The 16,436-nt window shown below is 45.4% G+C and overlaps 1 protein-coding gene across 3 annotated transcripts in view; it reads left to right on the top strand.

Annotated features, from left to right (window-relative positions):
• The first annotated feature begins 6,389 nt into the window (after positions 1 to 6,389).
• Mapre3 (microtubule associated protein RP/EB family member 3) overlaps positions 6,390 to 16,436 on the top strand; it is a 50,461-nt gene continuing 40,414 nt past the window's right edge. For 2 of the 3 annotated variants that reach the window (XM_051181756.1, XM_051181759.1), the window contains exon 1: positions 6,390 to 6,415. In XM_051181756.1, the coding sequence (XP_051037713.1) occupies positions 6,405 to 6,415 (11 nt within the window). In that variant the 5' untranslated portion in view covers positions 6,390 to 6,404. Of the gene's footprint in view, positions 6,416 to 6,636; positions 6,812 to 16,436 lie in introns of those variants that run through there. The other variant, XM_051181757.1, reaches the window with a different exon arrangement.

Below are 16,436 nucleotides of genomic sequence, written 5' to 3' on the forward strand. Positions count from 1 at the left end.
TTATACCTGAATGTAAACTAAGCCCCTCTCTGGGAAATGTCTTGTGGTAGGTAACTCAAGGATGCTTGGGAAGGGAAGCAAAAGTCAAAGAGTATGTGAAAGGGTGACACACTATGCATCATGTATCCACTAGAATCGGTCCTATTTCCTCGATGTCTTTTTCTCAAATGCTTGGGTGCAAGGTGTACAAACAACTCCCAATATTTAAGCATCTGGCTTGATAAATCTGGATAAAAGGAAAGTTCAGGAGACAGAGCATTGCCAGGACCTGAGAAACCTATTTCTGTCATATCAGCCCCCCCACCATGGATCTGCCTGTGAATCTTTCCTGTCACATCAGTGTTATTGCTGTTCCCCCCACCTTGGATAACTACTTCCCTGGCATGTGAGTGTTGCCTAGTTTTGAACTCTGATTAATGGAGGCATATAATGCATACTCTTTGTCCTGGTTCTGTTTCTCTACATTAAATTTTTAAGATGCAAAGGACACATCTTGTCTATTATATGTAACATTGCCTAAATCAGAGGAGCTGACTTTGTTAACAATGTGTACACACACAGGAACTTACATACAGGGTGAAAGCATATGTACATGTGAAGGGTGTGTTAAGAGTGCTTTCTTGTTGGTACAGAATGAGACTTGTGCAATTCAAAAATGAAATTAAGAAAGCAATTCCAGTTAGAGTAGCATCAAATAAAGAGCAAAGTGACAGCTGCAGGACTGACTCCACAGTATTTACTTCTCTTGAGAGGACTCAGATTTGGTTCCCAGCACCCATGTGGCAGCTTGAAACCAGCTGTAACTGCAGTTGGAGGGGATCTGACACCCTCTTCTGACTTCCTCAGGCTCCCACACATACATACACTCAGACACACAGTCATACACATGAAGTAAATGTTTGGGGGAGTTTATGGGATTTTATTTTTGTTTTTGTTTTCCAAGACAGGGTTTCTCTGTGTGTAACAGCCCTATCCATCCTGGAATTGGCTCTGTAGACCAGGCTGACCTCAGACTCACAGAGATCCACCTGCCTCTGCGTCCCAAGTGCTGGGATTATAGTTGAGCACCTCCACCACTCAGTAAAGTAAATGTTTTTAAAGTTAAAAAGAACAAAGTATTTAGCAATAAATTCAGCAAGCCAAATTCAGGGATTGTACCCTGAAAACCATGAAACTGCTGAAAATGTTTTAAAGCTCTAAATAAGTGAAAGTAATTCTGTGGTCAGGAGCCAGAGGGCTCCACATCATTAAGGATGGATCCCCAGATTCTATATAATCCCCACCAGAATCCCAGATATAAAAGTGGATACCTGGTTTTAAAATTCATTCGAAACTGCAAAGGAGTTGGAGGAGTAAAGTAAGGAAAATCCTAAAGGACCTGGTTAAATTGTCACAACCCATGCATGAAGATGCAGCACCCAGAAACCTAATTTCAGAGGCCCCTCCCTCTTAAATATTCTTCCACATCAACCCTGCCATACTGAGGACCCAGCTTCCAACACAACAGCCTTTGGGAGGTACACTAAACCATAGCAAGTATACAGCCAACATGTCAGGAGTGAAGATGTTCTACAGACACACACAGCCCCCTTCAGCTATCAGACTTTTGAGACAACAGGCTCTACAGAATTGACATTTTCCCCAGGAGTCTCATTCTGGGGAAGGAAAATCCTGAGACCCTGACCTCAGCAGGGGTAACTTGTCTCCTGGAAAGAGATTGCACAGTGTGCCGATGATGCAGGACAGGCTGACAGCCAGCAGCAGAAGTCGGTGATGCATTAGTGATGGACAGGACCACATCTTAACCAGAAATTCCCAGTTATGTATTCTTCTTGCCCTCTATTTAAAGCTCACATCAGTCCTCCAAGATGGATTGAGGGCACCATTGTTCCTCTTTAGCTGTTCTTCCCAGTATGAACTCATAGAATAAATCTTTTTTTCTCCTTGTTACTATTATTCACCTGCTAATTGGCCTGTTAAGGATGATGTACCAGCCTTGCTTGTTAGAGCTGCCAAGGGCCAGGTTCAGACCTTAATGACTCCAATAGCAATATCAAGGTGTTGAGTGGAGAAAAACCGTATTCTCAGCAAATGTGTTTAGATACCTGGATATTAACAGGCAAAAAATTGAAACTGGAATTTTGCTTCACAATATGAAAAACTCAGCCAAAATGGACCAAATATTTCAATCTAAAAGCTAAAGCTAAAAAACTTTTAGAAAAAAAAATAAGTACAGAGGTAAATCTTTATGGCTTTCCATGATACAGAAAGTACACACACACACACACAAACACACACACACACACACACATATAATTTCAGTGGAATCTAAAATTTTATATGTCAAATGAGACTCACACACACACACAGAATCTTCATGCCTTGGAAGAAGTAGAGAACAACTAGATAAGCAGAGGATTCTGGGAAAGGAAAACCCTTGGTATTACCCTCCATTGGCATGCCTTCAGTCTTAGCTAGAGCAGCAACTGCCAGAAAGGTTTATCTTCCCTTATCCTCTCTGCTTGGGCTCCCAGTGGGCCTCCTGGTCTACCAGGGCTCTTCCAGGATGGACTCCAGCCATTGCACTACTCAGAAAGACCTCCAGATGGCGCCTTAAACTCATCAGTGACTACTTTAGCTTAAGCAACAGGCCACTAGGAAGGGAACAGGTAAGAAGGCTCAAAGAAAAGCAGCCAGATTCTTTGCTTGGTCCTGGACCCAGAGGGTCTTAAGGAGGTGCAGCCAGCACATGAATGAGGTACAATAGCAGTTTTTCCCATGTCTGAACAGTTCTCAAGAGAGTTGCTCACTTGGGAGGCAGAGGCAGGCAGATCTCTGTGAGTTTGAGGCCAGCTGGTCTACAAAGTAAGTTCCAGGACAGGCTCCAAAGCTACATGTCTTGAAAAACCAAAAAAGAAGAAGAAGAAGAAGAAGAAGAAGAAGAAGAAGAAGAAGAAGAAGAAGAAGAAGAAGAAGAAGAAGAAGAAGAAGAATGTTACGAATAGTTTGTGGCATGCTAAAGTAAAAGAAAAGAAAAATCAGAAATTCACATTTAATTAAGATGTCATATATTCATCTAACAATTTATGTTTGGCTTACTGAATGTTCTACCTTCCATTTAATAAGTGTCTATGAATCATTTCCTAGTACAAAAGTGAATCAAGGATAGCTTTTGCATTTAGAAGTGAGTTGGGGACAAGATGTATTGACAAATGGGTATAGTCAGAAAATAGAGCAAGCATGGGGCAAAGAGGAAAGTGTAGATTTTGTAATTGGCTTTAAGTTTGGAACCAACGACTGATGTTCATTAGCCATGCCATCTTAGGCAAGTTATAAGTTATTAACTTTTCTGGACCTTTGATGTGAAATGGGAGTGCCACACTATTGGGAGATGTCCAGGGAGCAGTAAAGATCATTGGACAATTACTTTAGCCAATCAGTGAGGTCCAGTGGGGACAGTGAGAGATAAAGACTCATAAAAATAAGGTAGAGGCTGGATGTGGTGGTTCAAACCTTTAATCCCAGCACTTGGGAGGAGAAGCATGTCTCTATACATTTGAGGTCATCCTGATCTACATAGTAAGTTGTAGGCTAGTCAGGGCTACACAGTGAAACTGTCTCAAATAAATAGAAAGGAAGGAACTAAAGAAAACCAATATTGACCTCAGGCTTATACACACACACACACACACACACACACACACACACACACACAGGAATACACACAATCAAAAAGCAAAATCCTATACTTTTGTTATATGACTTTTACCTTTCTCCCATTGAGACATGGGATCTATGCTCCCTGCCTTGCAATTGTGTTTCTTGTTTGTTTGTTTGTTTGTTTTTGTTTTTGTTTTAAAACCAACTGGACATGGCTCAAGAATAGAATTTTGAAGCTAGGTTATAAAAAAGGATTTTGTTGTTCCATCCATTTGAACATCTACCCCTGGAACTTTCAACTTCCATGTGAATAGTCCAATTGCCCTGAAGCTACCAGATGGTAGGAAAGCCAAAGCTAGTAGCTATGAGATACCATGAAGGCAGGAGGTTGTCCGGAAAGCCCCTGATGTTTAATTCCCAGCCACCACTCCACACCAGAACCATCCAAACAAGCTTGCCCTAAACTCCTAGCCCACATGAATTAAGATAATAAAATGATTATTTACACCATAGAAGTTATGGTGATTCACTGTGTAAAAACAGATAAACAAGCAAACCTTCAAATGTTAACACAGAGAGAATCTGGGCACAGGAATAAGTAGAGTGTGTTATAGATCATTCTGCCTCCCATTTGATAAGAAATAATAATTCAAGATATACAACCTTTCATCTCAGGATTACTCAGGGATTGTACACGACACTCAGGTCTACACCTGCAAACACAGAGCCAAGTGTTAACTTCACAAGGAGGAAAAGTAAAAAGAGCCTGAATCTCACCCTTGGTTTTGTAGTACTCAGACACCTTGGAGGGGCAATCAGAAACCATTTCCTGTTTCCCATTGGGGAGGAGCAGGAAATGGAACCTGGTACCTACATTTTTAACAGAACTTTTTCCTGAAAACTACATTAGATGGGAGGGGGAGGAGGGAATTGGTTCACTAAATGCCAGGTTTTTTGTTGTTGTTTTTCCTTACTCTCTTATCTGCCTCCTCGGGTAGTCCTGAGGTGGGATTCATATGAGCAATACAGGGAGACTTGGAGGAGAAAATTAGATCTTGGAGGCTGACTTTAAGTCAACTAAAGAGAACATCTCTGGCCTGCCAGCATGTCCAGAAAAATCTAGTGATATTCACTGAAGGGGTGTGCCCAGCACAAGCTTGTGTTCATACAGAGGGTGACTAGGAGGGTATCTTCAGCCAGAATGGACATACACCTCACTGGAAATACTTGTTACTGTAGAAGGGGGGATTGCAAAAAGTGAGGATTCAGTCGGGCAGGCGTTGGTGCAAATGCCTTTAATCCCAGCCTCAGGAGGCAGGGACAGGTGGATCTCTGTGAGTTCAAGGCCAGCCTGGTCTACAAAGCATGTTTCAGGACAGGCTCCAGGGCTACAGAGAAACCCTGTCTTAAGAAAAAAGGGGGAAAAAGGTGAGGATTCAAGATATAGAAAATGCCAAAGTCTTGGTTAACAGATGATTAGAGCCTTGAGCCTTGGCATTAAGATCAAAAAGTAAGAGGGTGGGCCAGCTAAAATGATAGCAGCAGTAGTTAACAAAATATGTGCACAGACAGTGAAGAAGATGTGGGCTCAGAGTCTGAGAGAGTTAGGTCAGGGGGAGTGAGAAAGAATGAAACCTTTGTCTTCACTTGAGTCAATACACATTTAGTGGGACTCTTCTATGTGTCACAATCTGCGAGAGGTTTGAGAAGGCTGATGAGTAAGAAATCCCTGCCCAAGTCTGACTAGGGAGACAGAAGTGTAAACAAAGGATGCTACTGTAAGATGTATGTAACAAAGGTATATTGGGGGGGTTCGGAGGTGACAATAAGACATCCATGGGAGTCAGGACTGGGTAAAGGTGACACAGAAGCTGCACAAAGAGGGCCAAGCCAATGACATCTCAGTGGTGTTGGGCATAATAAAGCCCTGGAGGGAACAGCATGGGCCAAGGACTACAGGCACTGGGAGGAAGAAGGCGTATCCAAAACTGAGGACATCCATCAAGCAGGCTTGGAACAAGAAATTTAGGGACATGAATGGGAATGTCAAAGAAGGACCTAGTTGTGAAGAATAGAATCTACCCCAGCTGGTGGGCCAGGGGAAGAAACAGCTGTCATCAAATGGCGCTAAGAGAGGGATAGCTGATCAAAGATTGTGGGTTAAAGGCTACCAGGCTACAGAAAAGAGCCCCCATCTTCCGTTTTTGTTTTGTTGTTGTTGAGAAAGGCTGTCACTCTGTAGGCCAGGAATGGCCTTGAACTTTTGGCAATCTTCCTGCCTCCATTGCCCCAACCCCGAGTTCTAGAATTATAGGTGTGAGCCTATAATTTACTAGGCTGGGAGGACCTGTCTCAAATAACAACAGCAAATAAACAAACCCTTCGAATATGTGTATAAATGTCATTCTGTTACTCGACTTCCGGGTAAAAGTGCAGGCTTCCTCGCAGGAGGCTAAAAGGGACCTTTGACTGAGTAGGGAAAAAACTACACACCTTGAAGATTAGCGTAATAGACCGCAATTGGAAGTCAGAGAGCAAGAAAAGCCATCAAACCCAGCTTCAGTCCTCCCATGTCAGCGAAAGAGAAGAAATAGTCTCTTGCCTTTGCTGGGGCGGTAAGAAAGACCCCATCACCCCGCTACTACGGAGTCAGAAGTAAATGCTTCTTCCTTCTCTGACTAGACAGTGTGGAGGAATTGTTACCCTGTTGCTAAGGAAAAAGGAAGGGGCTGTTCCCAGTTGCCATGGTGACAAGGTAAGAGCGTTCCCTCGGTACCGCCGTGCGTTTACCAGGCGGTTTCTTCTCCTCGTTGTTATGGCGATCTAGAGGGATTGTTCTCGTCTCCCGCACCTCCCGCCGCAGTTGCTAGGACGAGGTAGAGGTAGGGGTTGTCCGCCTCTCGCCTCCCGGTTACCGTGGAGACGGCGGGTGCCCTGGCCCCGCCCCGCTCGGGCTGACAGCGGCGGCCGCATCGCGCCTGCGCAGTCCTCTCGTCCCCCCGCAGTGTCTGTGCGTTGAAGCCGTAGACCGCGGCGGCCTCTGCTAGGACCCTCCGCCCCGGAGCCTCCGGCCGGAGCCGCAGCCTCTGCCGCAGCGTCCCCGCCGCCCGTCCCCTCCCCTGTCGCCTCCGCCGGAGCCGCCTCGCGCACTGTGAGTGGGGCCGAGGCCACGGTCGCCGTGGGGCTGAGTCAGCGGGAGGCCCGGGCCGGGCTGGGGGAGGGGAACCGGGCTCCCCATCTCCGCAGGCCCCCGCCCCCACCCCCACTCGTGTCCCATTCCGCCGGCCTCCGGCTCTCGGTGACCTCCTCGGTGGTCTCCGGGGCCAGGCCTCCCCAGCCATTCCTCCTACTCTTCCCTCCTCCCTCTCTCTCTCCCTCCGGACCCACCTTGGGGTTCTTCCCCTCTAGAAGTGGTGCTGTCGCACCTCTGCCCGTGGCGTAGTATTTTCCCCCAAACTCCCTCCTGCTTGCCCTTGTCCCTTGTCCCTTGTCTTTACTCCGGGGCCTGACATCTCCCAAGTGATATGCAGAAAAAGAGTGACAAGGGAGCCAGTGGGGACTTGGGGGGAGGGGGACATTGTATCTGTCCAAACCTTGAGACCCTAGGGACCAATTCTCCCACCCTCTCTTGACCCTCTCCTACAGGATTGGTGTAGGAAAAGCAGGCCTGAATAGTTCTAAGTAGCTGCAGGGAGAGCCAGCGCGGCTTTCCCAATAGGTTTTTGCTAAGAGGGGTCAAGCTACGTTGTGATCAGCTACTGTTGGGTATACAGGGCTCGTGCATAGTGGCCTTCTAGTGTGCTGAGCCCTAGCTACAGGGAAGCGAAGGGATTGGAGGGAGTGGGGATGTGATTGGTTTGAGAGCTTAAGTTCGTGTGCTTCCGGTTCGTTTTTCTGTGAATAAGCAACCTGCAGGACTCTTTAAAGGTCTTTAAAGAGGCACATTACATCCTTGGCATATGTGAAGTTTGAAGACCAACCTGTAATATCTACAGCAACTGCTTACTGTTTCTATAAGGAGTTTTAGCAGGACTTGATTTCCCATACCTGTAAATTTGGTGAAGTAACCAACCAGGCAATAGTGGGTTTTGACGGTATAAGCAAAGTGGGGAGGAGGGGCCATTGAGAGTCCTCATGGAGTAGCTTGGAGACCTGTATCCCTGGCTCCTGCGGCTCTGAGTCTTGGTGGGGCCGTTGCCTGGTAGGATTCCCAGGGTTGCCTTTGCCACGTACCCATTTGCCCATCTTGCCATACCTAGTGTTCCCAAGCTATTTTCTTTTTTTCCAGCAAGAAACTCAGCTGAAGTTAGTTTGTGCTTGTAGCCAGAAAGTTCTACTTAGACATGCCTCAACTCGAGGGCTCCTAACTACTGTGTGTACCTCATTGCCAGCCTCCTTTGATTCCTTTTATTTTCCTCCCAGATTCAATGTAGTGTTCAAAAATATGTGTAAATTTAAGGCAGCTCTAAGGAATAAGAGGCTTTGGATTTCTTTTCTTTTCTTTTTCTAACTCCAGGCTACAAAGGTCATGGTCCACTCCTAAAGCTCATAGTGAAAGACCCACTCCTCAGGAGTTTCTGGAGTTGCAAACAGCGATTTTGCCCCTAGGCTTTGCTCACTCACGGCCTATTGGCAGCCTCCTCAGGCCACTCCCTGCCCCCATGCCTGTCAGATTCATTTACAGTAGCAAACACGGCTGTCGTCCTAGTTTTAAACATAGAGATGAAGTTCAAGAAAATGACAGCCCCCATCCAACGGCGGAGTTTGTTCTGTTTTGGATGCCAGTCTGAGGTTTGGTGGGATGCACCTGCCTGTGGTGCCGTGGGAACTCTGGGGCCTGAGAGTTACATTCCTTCTTCTGGCCCCTCTATGTGTCGAATAACTTGCCCAAATACCCGAGGAGGGCAGGAGGGGACAGCTGTGCTGGAGAGCTGCTCTTCCTGGACTGAGTGTATTTTGGGAATCAGTGTTATTACTGGGGTGGATGGGGGTGAATTAAGCAAGAAAATGTGTCAAGACTAGAGAGATCAAGGGAGGGTGAGGTGCAATGTTCCCTTTGCATTCTGCTATGGGATAGTGCCTCTTTAGAACATCAGAGTGGCTTTTATATACATTAATTTGCCTTTGAGATCCATAGCAGTGTTTTATGAGATAATGATTGAATGCTTTATAAACTGATCCTCTTAAAAAACATGACTGAGACCTCTCTCATACTCCTATCCTGCTGCTATTGAAGGTAATTGTTAAGATGGGGGTTATGATTTGGGCCAAGTCAGACCTAAAGCTGTGTGACAGATGTATGGTTTTATAGGACTGCATTTCCTTGATCTTGAGACAAACCTGTAATTTACTGACAGCTTTTCGGTAAAGTGTGTGTGTGTGTGTGTGTGTGTGTGTGTGTGTGTGTGTATGTGTGTAGATTCTGAGCTACATCCTAGTTTCAAAAGCAGGAATTAGCAAGCCTTGAAGGAGATATTTGTATATCTTAGAGTGAGAATGGTGTTTCATTTCTGTAAAGATGCCAGGACTGCCCCACCTAAGAGCCCATTCATTGTCAAGGTGGGTGTCTCCAGGCCCATGCTCTGTAGGGGTTTAGATGATTAGCCAGACTTAGATATGCTAGTAACTACTGAACAAAACAAAGTTCCCATACCGAAGTCCAACTCAGGGTCATAATATGCTACTCTCCAGAAATTTAGCAAACAGCTGGAAGCAAACATCTTATGAACTGGCCCTGAATATACGCAAGTAGCATTTTTCAGAAGCTGAGAAGAAAATGTAAATGTTCAGAACAAAATGCATGTACTCCAGTTCATGTATAGACATGTTTGTGAGGATCCCAGACACACGTTCCTCTCCATGTTGTGTGTTAGAATTGGACGGGACATAAGATGTCATAATGTTCTTATTTCCAGGTTTTGACATGTGACACTAAGAGTTAAATGGTTTGCCCCAAGGTGACTCAACTAATGTAGAAAGTATGTGAAAACACTCAACTGTGTACAAAGTGCAAATGATTGTTGGTGGATATTAGTGTCTGAGTCAGGATTAGAACTCACATTTCCAGACATGCTATTCTACTGCTGCATTTGTCACACTTAATAGTTCAAAGGGCTTTAATAAAAATACTTTAGTAGTCTCTAATTAGCCCTGTAGACAAAGGCTTTTCTTGTCTGAGATGTTGCAAGGCCAGGCAAAATTTAATGTTCAAGTATCTAATTAAGTATTTATTCTTGCCACCTTAAAAATAATAATTTTCCTCACACATTCCAACTTTGAGAGGTCTTCTTTTTAAAAATATGCATCACCTAACAGAAAACAAATGTGAAGTTTGGTGTTGAAGTCTTCTCAGCTCATCTGTGAGGCTGCTACATTCTGGAAAGCAAGGAGGAGAGAGCAGAAATGGGGCTGAGAGTGAGAGTAGATATGAGGGACGGCTGTAGGGCCACCTTCCAGCTCTCAAATGCAACATTTCATGGTTCCTGGGAGCCATGTGGATTTCTCATCCCCTTCCTTTGGAAACTGAGTTGATCTGGTCTCTCAAAACAGATATACCTGAGCACAAATCCTAGTCCTTCTACTTCCTGCCTGTATGACATTGGACAGGTTATGTAACTGCTGAGTGTTAGTTTCCTCTCCTGTAAGCCTGGGTGATGGCTGTCCCCACAGCTCTCTCCTGTAAACCTGGGTGATGGCTGTCCCACAGCTCTCTCCTGTAAGCCTGGGTGATGGCTGTCCCACAGCTCTCTCCTGTAAACCTGGGTGATGGCTGTCCCACAGCTCTCTCCTGTAAACCTCGGTGATGGCTGTCCCACAGCTCTCTTCTGTAAACCTGAGTGATGGCTGTCCCACAGCTCTCTTCTGTAAACCTGGGTGATGGCTGTCCCACAGCTCTCTCCTCTAAACCTGGGTGACTGTAAGCCTGGGTGATGGCTGCCCCACAGCTCTCTCCTGTAAACCTGGGTGATGGCTGTCCCACAGCTCTCTTCTGTAAACCTGAGTGATGGCTGTCCCACAGCTCTCTTCTGTAAACCTGGGTGATGGCTGTCCCACAGCTCTCTCCTCTAAACCTGGGTGACTGTAAGCCTGGGTGATGGCTGTCCCACAGCTCTCTTCTGTAAACCTGGGTGATGGCTGTCCCACAGCTCTCTCCTGTAAGCCTGGGTGATGGCTGTCCCACAGCTCTCTCCTGTAAGCCTGGGTGATGGCTGTCCCACAGCTCTCTCCTGTAAACCTGGGTGATGGCTGTCCCACAGCTCTCTTCTGTAAACCTGAGTGATGGCTGTCTCACAGCTCTCTTCTGTAAACCTGGGTGATGGCTGTCCCACAGCTCTCTCCTGTAAACCTGGGTGACTGTAAGCCTGGGTGATGGCTGCCCCACAGCTCTCTCCTGTAAGCCTGGGTGATGGCTGTCCCCACAGCTCTCTCCTGTAAGCCTGGGTGATGGCTGTCCCACAGCTCTCTCCTGTAAACCTGGGTGATGGCTGTCCCACAGCTCTCTTCTGTAAACCTGAGTGATGGCTGTCCCACAGCTCTCTTCTGTAAACCTGAGTGATGGCTGTCCCACAGCTCTCTTCTGTAAACCTGGGTGATGGCTGTCCCACAGCTCTCTCCTGTAAACCTGGGTGACTGTAAGCCTGGGTGATGGCTGCCCCACAGCTCTCTCCTGTAAGCCTGGGTGATGGCTGTCCCCACAGCTCTCTCCTGTAAGCCTGGGTGATGGCTGTCCCACAGCTCTCTCCTGTAAACCTGGGTGACTGTAAGCCTGGGTGATGGCTGCCCCACAGCTCTCTCCTGTAAGCCTGGGTGATGGCTGTCCCACAGCTCTCTCCTGTAAGCCTGGGTGATGGCTGTCCCAGAGAGCTGTTAGAAGATGCTAGTAATCAAAGCTTGTAGAGTAGCTGCTTGGTAGCAAGTAAGCAATCATTATTTACATTTACTGCTACCTTAAGTTTAAAAATAATGCCTCAAAGTCTGTCATGACAAGCCCATCCTCTACTTATTCTAAAGCCCCCATCCCTCTGGAGCCTTCCTAATGTGTTCAGTGGGAGTAATGACTTTGTTCTGTGAAAACCTGAGTGAGGCTTGCAGTGTTATTGCAATTGCCAAATGAGAGTGTGTATATGAAATGGTCCTTTGTCTCCATGCATTCAAGCTGACTTGGTTGACTGGAGCAAAGCACAGGCTTGGTGTGTTGTGGGGTTGGTTGCTCAGTCCTGCTGGGGAAGACAATCCAAGGAATGATCTTAATTTGAAATGGAAAGCTGCGGAGTTCTGGCTTATTAGTAAACCACACATGGTCCTCGTTTGCTTCCTCTACCCTTAGAAGTGCACCTTGAACCATGACTTTGCTCTGATCAGTTTCTGTATTTGTGGGATACAGAGGTCATGGGAAAGGAGCCCCTCCTTCCAGGAGGGAAACCTCCTCCCTGAATGGAGAGGAAAGGGGAGGTCATTCTGGATGGAGCAATTGCAGAAAGGTTCAAGGCCTTTACCAAAGTCAGTCAGGTGGCCAAACACAGATTGGTCTAAATCCCTAGGTCAAGTTCTATCTACCTACAGGCCTCTAAAGACTGGCTCTGTGGTAGGTAGAGTGGTTCCCTAGCATGTGCAGCTTCAGGTGTGATCCCTAGTGTTGCAAAGAAACTTGGAAAATACCTATCTATGGGAAGTAGGATTTGGGTGCAGAGAGGAAGAAAGGACACTCAGGGAGACTTTTACTTCCTCTGCCTCAGTATTTGACCTGTTATAAGACACAGTTTTATGACTTAGAGAAGATCAAATAGGATTGATAGTGCACGTAGCTTAGTGACACATTTTCATAATAAACCCCAGTAGGAGCATTCAGTGATGGAGCAGAAAGCACTAAATTGCTTCCTTCCACTAGTGTTCAAACCAGGCTCTTGAGGAAGGAAGGGCCCTCTGAAGTGGCTGCTTCCCTGGTGGCCCAGAACACTTAATGAAACACCCACTTCATCAGTTTCTTTGTCCTTTCATGCCCCTTTTTGAGGATAATCCCCTCTTCTTGGCCATCTGAAGCAACCATTACTTCCTAGTAAGCTAATTTCAACTATTGACAAACGTGGCCCACATGACCCTTACAACAAGTCTGTGAGGTGGACACAGTGCCGCACGTGGAATCCTACCACTTGCGGAAGCCTGAGCTACATAGTGAATCTGACTCTCAAATATGACATTAAATCCTGTGCTTCTTATATCAAAAGAGCTTGAAGCTTAAGGGACCTACCTGAAGTATGGGTACACTCTGTGATGGTAGATGCAGTCTAAATCAGGCCTGGCTGGTTCTTTTACACAATATTAACAGATTCTGTTAGAAATGACTAATAAGGGGCTGGAAAGAAGGCTCAGCAGTTAAGAGCACTTGCTATTCCTGTACAGGACCTAGGCTCAGTTCCTAGCAGCCACATATTGGCTCACGATCATCTGTAAGCACTCAAGTGGTATACATACATGCAAACAAAACACTCAGGCACAAAGAAAATGAAATAAAAATAAAATAAAGTACGTCTAAAAAGAAAGGAGAAAGGTGCCTGGCATTGGTGGTGCACACCTTTAATTCCAGCACTCAGGAGGCAGAGGCAGGCAGTGCTGTGAGCTGGAGGCCAGCCTGGTCTATAGAGCAACTTCCGGAGTAGGCTCCAAAACAATACAGAGGAACCCTTGTCTTGGGGGATAAAAAGAGAGAAAGAAATGACCAATGCAGTGTGATAAGTATTTACTAAGTGATGTTGAATTTTTGAATTGGTCATCAGTGGCCAGTTGTCTCTTTTAGCTAGGTGTCCTGTGGATTATAGAAAGATGACACACTTATCAGTTGAGCATTGGAATGCAGAAGTAACATGGATTATGCTGAGGAATTTGCAATTCATCACCCAGTCTTTCCTTTGGCTAAGAGTACAAATCTGTGTGGTAGCTGGCCAGGGTTGGTGAGACATCTACAGCCAAGGGTGGCTTTTCCCCAGTGTGAAGTTGGCTGGCCACTTCTTGCCACGCACTAGATCGTGTTTTCACTAGCACCATGCCCTACCAACTTTGCTGAGCTGACTAGATGTTGTTTCCCAACTTCTTATCATAACATCAATGCCCTCAGCGCTGGATGCCTCATTTCCCTCAAGTAAATAACGACGTAGCCCTTGTGAAATGTTTTGGCTCCACCCAAAGTGATGTTTTCCATGTAACTATTTCCTCTATATAGGAAATACATACCACTTGTATGATATGATTAAAATAGCTGAGCAAGAAGCAGGACTCCAAATCTCTCTCTCTCTCTCTCTCTCTGTGTGTGTGTGTGTGTGTGTGTGTGTGTGTGTGTGTGTGTGTGCGTGCATGTTTGTGTGTGTACATATAGCCTTAAAAGAACACAACACATATCCTTAGACCATAAACTGCCTTTTTCAGACAATTTAGGACCTTTGGTTAAAGGTGTATTTTAAAATACTTGGATTTTTATTAATAATGCATTAATAATATAAAATAGTTAAAACAGCCATTATTTTTTAGGACAGAAGTGCTGGGCATGGTGGCCCACACCTTTAATCCCAGCATTTAGAAAGCAGAGTCAGACAGATCTCAGTGAGTTCAAGGCCAGCCTGCTCTATGTATTGGTCTATACACACATAGTTCCAGGCTAGCCAGGATTACAATGTGAGACCTTGCCTCAGTATCTCCCACCCCCAAATTTAAATAAAAAAAAACAGGAACTGTTAGACACTGAGGACTGGTCAGGTTCAGAGAAATAAAATACTTCATAGGCATTAAAATCCTTTGTCTAATAATATTATTGAAGCCAGCAGCAGCACCTGTCTAAAATCCTAGCACTAAAGAGCCTGAGGCAGGAAGATCCAAGTGCAAGGCCAGCCTGGGCTGTACACCAAGTCCCTATCACACACACACACACACACACACACACACACACATACTTTCTCTCTCTCTGTCTGTCTCTCTCTCATTGACATCAGAACTTCTTATATGGCCAGTGGGGGTGAGGGAAACAGGCTAGGAAATAGTATATCAAGGATGCAATTTTTATTAGGATATGAAATATGAAAAGATTCTAGAAAAATACCCACCAATTATAAATGATTATCATTGAACATATATTGCTGTTTTCTCCTTAATGCTTTTCAATATTTTCTGAGTTTTTCTGCATTAAACATTAGTAACTTTCTACATTTTAACACAGTGATATACAGTTTCCATGTAATAGAGAAATCCATTAAGAAATCACAATGTGTTTAGTTTTTTAAATGTTTGTGACATTATTTACTTGTTGCAGGTTGCAGGGTGTGCACACACTATGAGGACAGTTCACACAAGATGGTCCTCTGTTCTGTGCTTCCACCATGTGGGTCTTGGAGACTGAGCGCAGGTCCTCAGACTCAGCAGACACTCACTGAGCTGTCACATCCCCACTCCCACCCCCAGTCAGGGCATTTAGGTTGTGTTTCTTTTTGAGGCAGGGTCTTCTGTATCCCAAGCTGGCTTGGAACTTGCTACCTACTGGGGGCTAACCTTACATTTCTAATCCGTATGCCCCTATAGTAATAAGATCGCAGTAATGTGTTGCCGCACCTGCATTTATGTTTTGCCGGGATTCATAGGTAAGCACTCTGTCTATTGATCTACATCCATGGTCTGGTATTTAGTGCTTTAATGGCTTTTTGGTTTCATCATCACCATGATTATTATGATTATTATGATTATTATGATTATTATTATTAGGTAGCCTCTTCACTTATCCTTTGAGAGAGTGCAGCATGTTGGGTGAATAAGTCTTAAAAATACAGATGAACATTGTGAGTCCATCCACAAATGAAACAATCACTCTTGATGAAATAAGATGTAAAATAATTATGACAAGAAGGTGAGGTTGGGCTGGTAAAATGGCTCAGTGGTTAAGAGCACCAGCTGCTCTTGCAGAAGACCCAGGCTTCTCAGCACCCACACGATGGCTCCAGTTCCAGAACGCCAGTGCCCTCTACTGGCCTCCTTGGGCACTGCACATATGTGGAACATACACAGGTATGCATGCAGACAAAGCAATCCACAAAATAAAAATAAACTTTTTTAAAGTGGGTCTTATTTGACTCTTAAGATTTGCTGTTTAATTTATCAGCTGGCATAGCCCAGGACTCTGGTTTGGATGGTCTGCCTTCCTCCCATGCCTTTCCAGATTCCCTGAATTGCCAGATCCCAGCCTTCCTGCAGGCGTTACCTTGTGTTGGGTGTATGTATCCTTGATTGAAGTGCTTTCAGTCTATGCTCAGGCCTTCATAGTCACCTGCTTTTCTCTGTCTTTGGTCCCATTTTGTTTGGCCACCAGCACAGAGACCCTTTTTCTTTCAGGACATGGTTATCTAGGTTAGGCTTTTGCTGGTAGAGGAGTCTGTTCAAGTTGGAATGCTGGGGAAGGAACACTTGTAACCTCCTCCTGGGGATCCAGGTCCCATGTGGAGCTGAAGGACATAAGGTCCAGCACACATCTTGGCCTGTGATGCAATCAATGTTTGCCAAGCAAGGTCTGTCTCTGCTTCCAAGTGGTTCTGACTACCCAGACAATCATCCCAGATGGGGCAGATGCAAAGCCCAGCTGGCTGGCATTATCAGTGAACAAGTCTTTGTTCTGTCTGGCTGAAAAGGCTCCACTACCAAGTGATGATTGAACAAGCAGTCACCTTATCTTAAAGGCATTGTTGTCCTAGTCACCTTGTAACATGATATAATTATTATATAATATCCTGGTGACCTTGTAGTGG

The sequence above is a fragment of the Phodopus roborovskii genome, unplaced genomic scaffold, assembly GCF_943737965.1.
Source record: "Phodopus roborovskii unplaced genomic scaffold, PHOROB, whole genome shotgun sequence".
Classification (NCBI taxonomy): domain Eukaryota; kingdom Metazoa; phylum Chordata; class Mammalia; order Rodentia; family Cricetidae; genus Phodopus; species Phodopus roborovskii.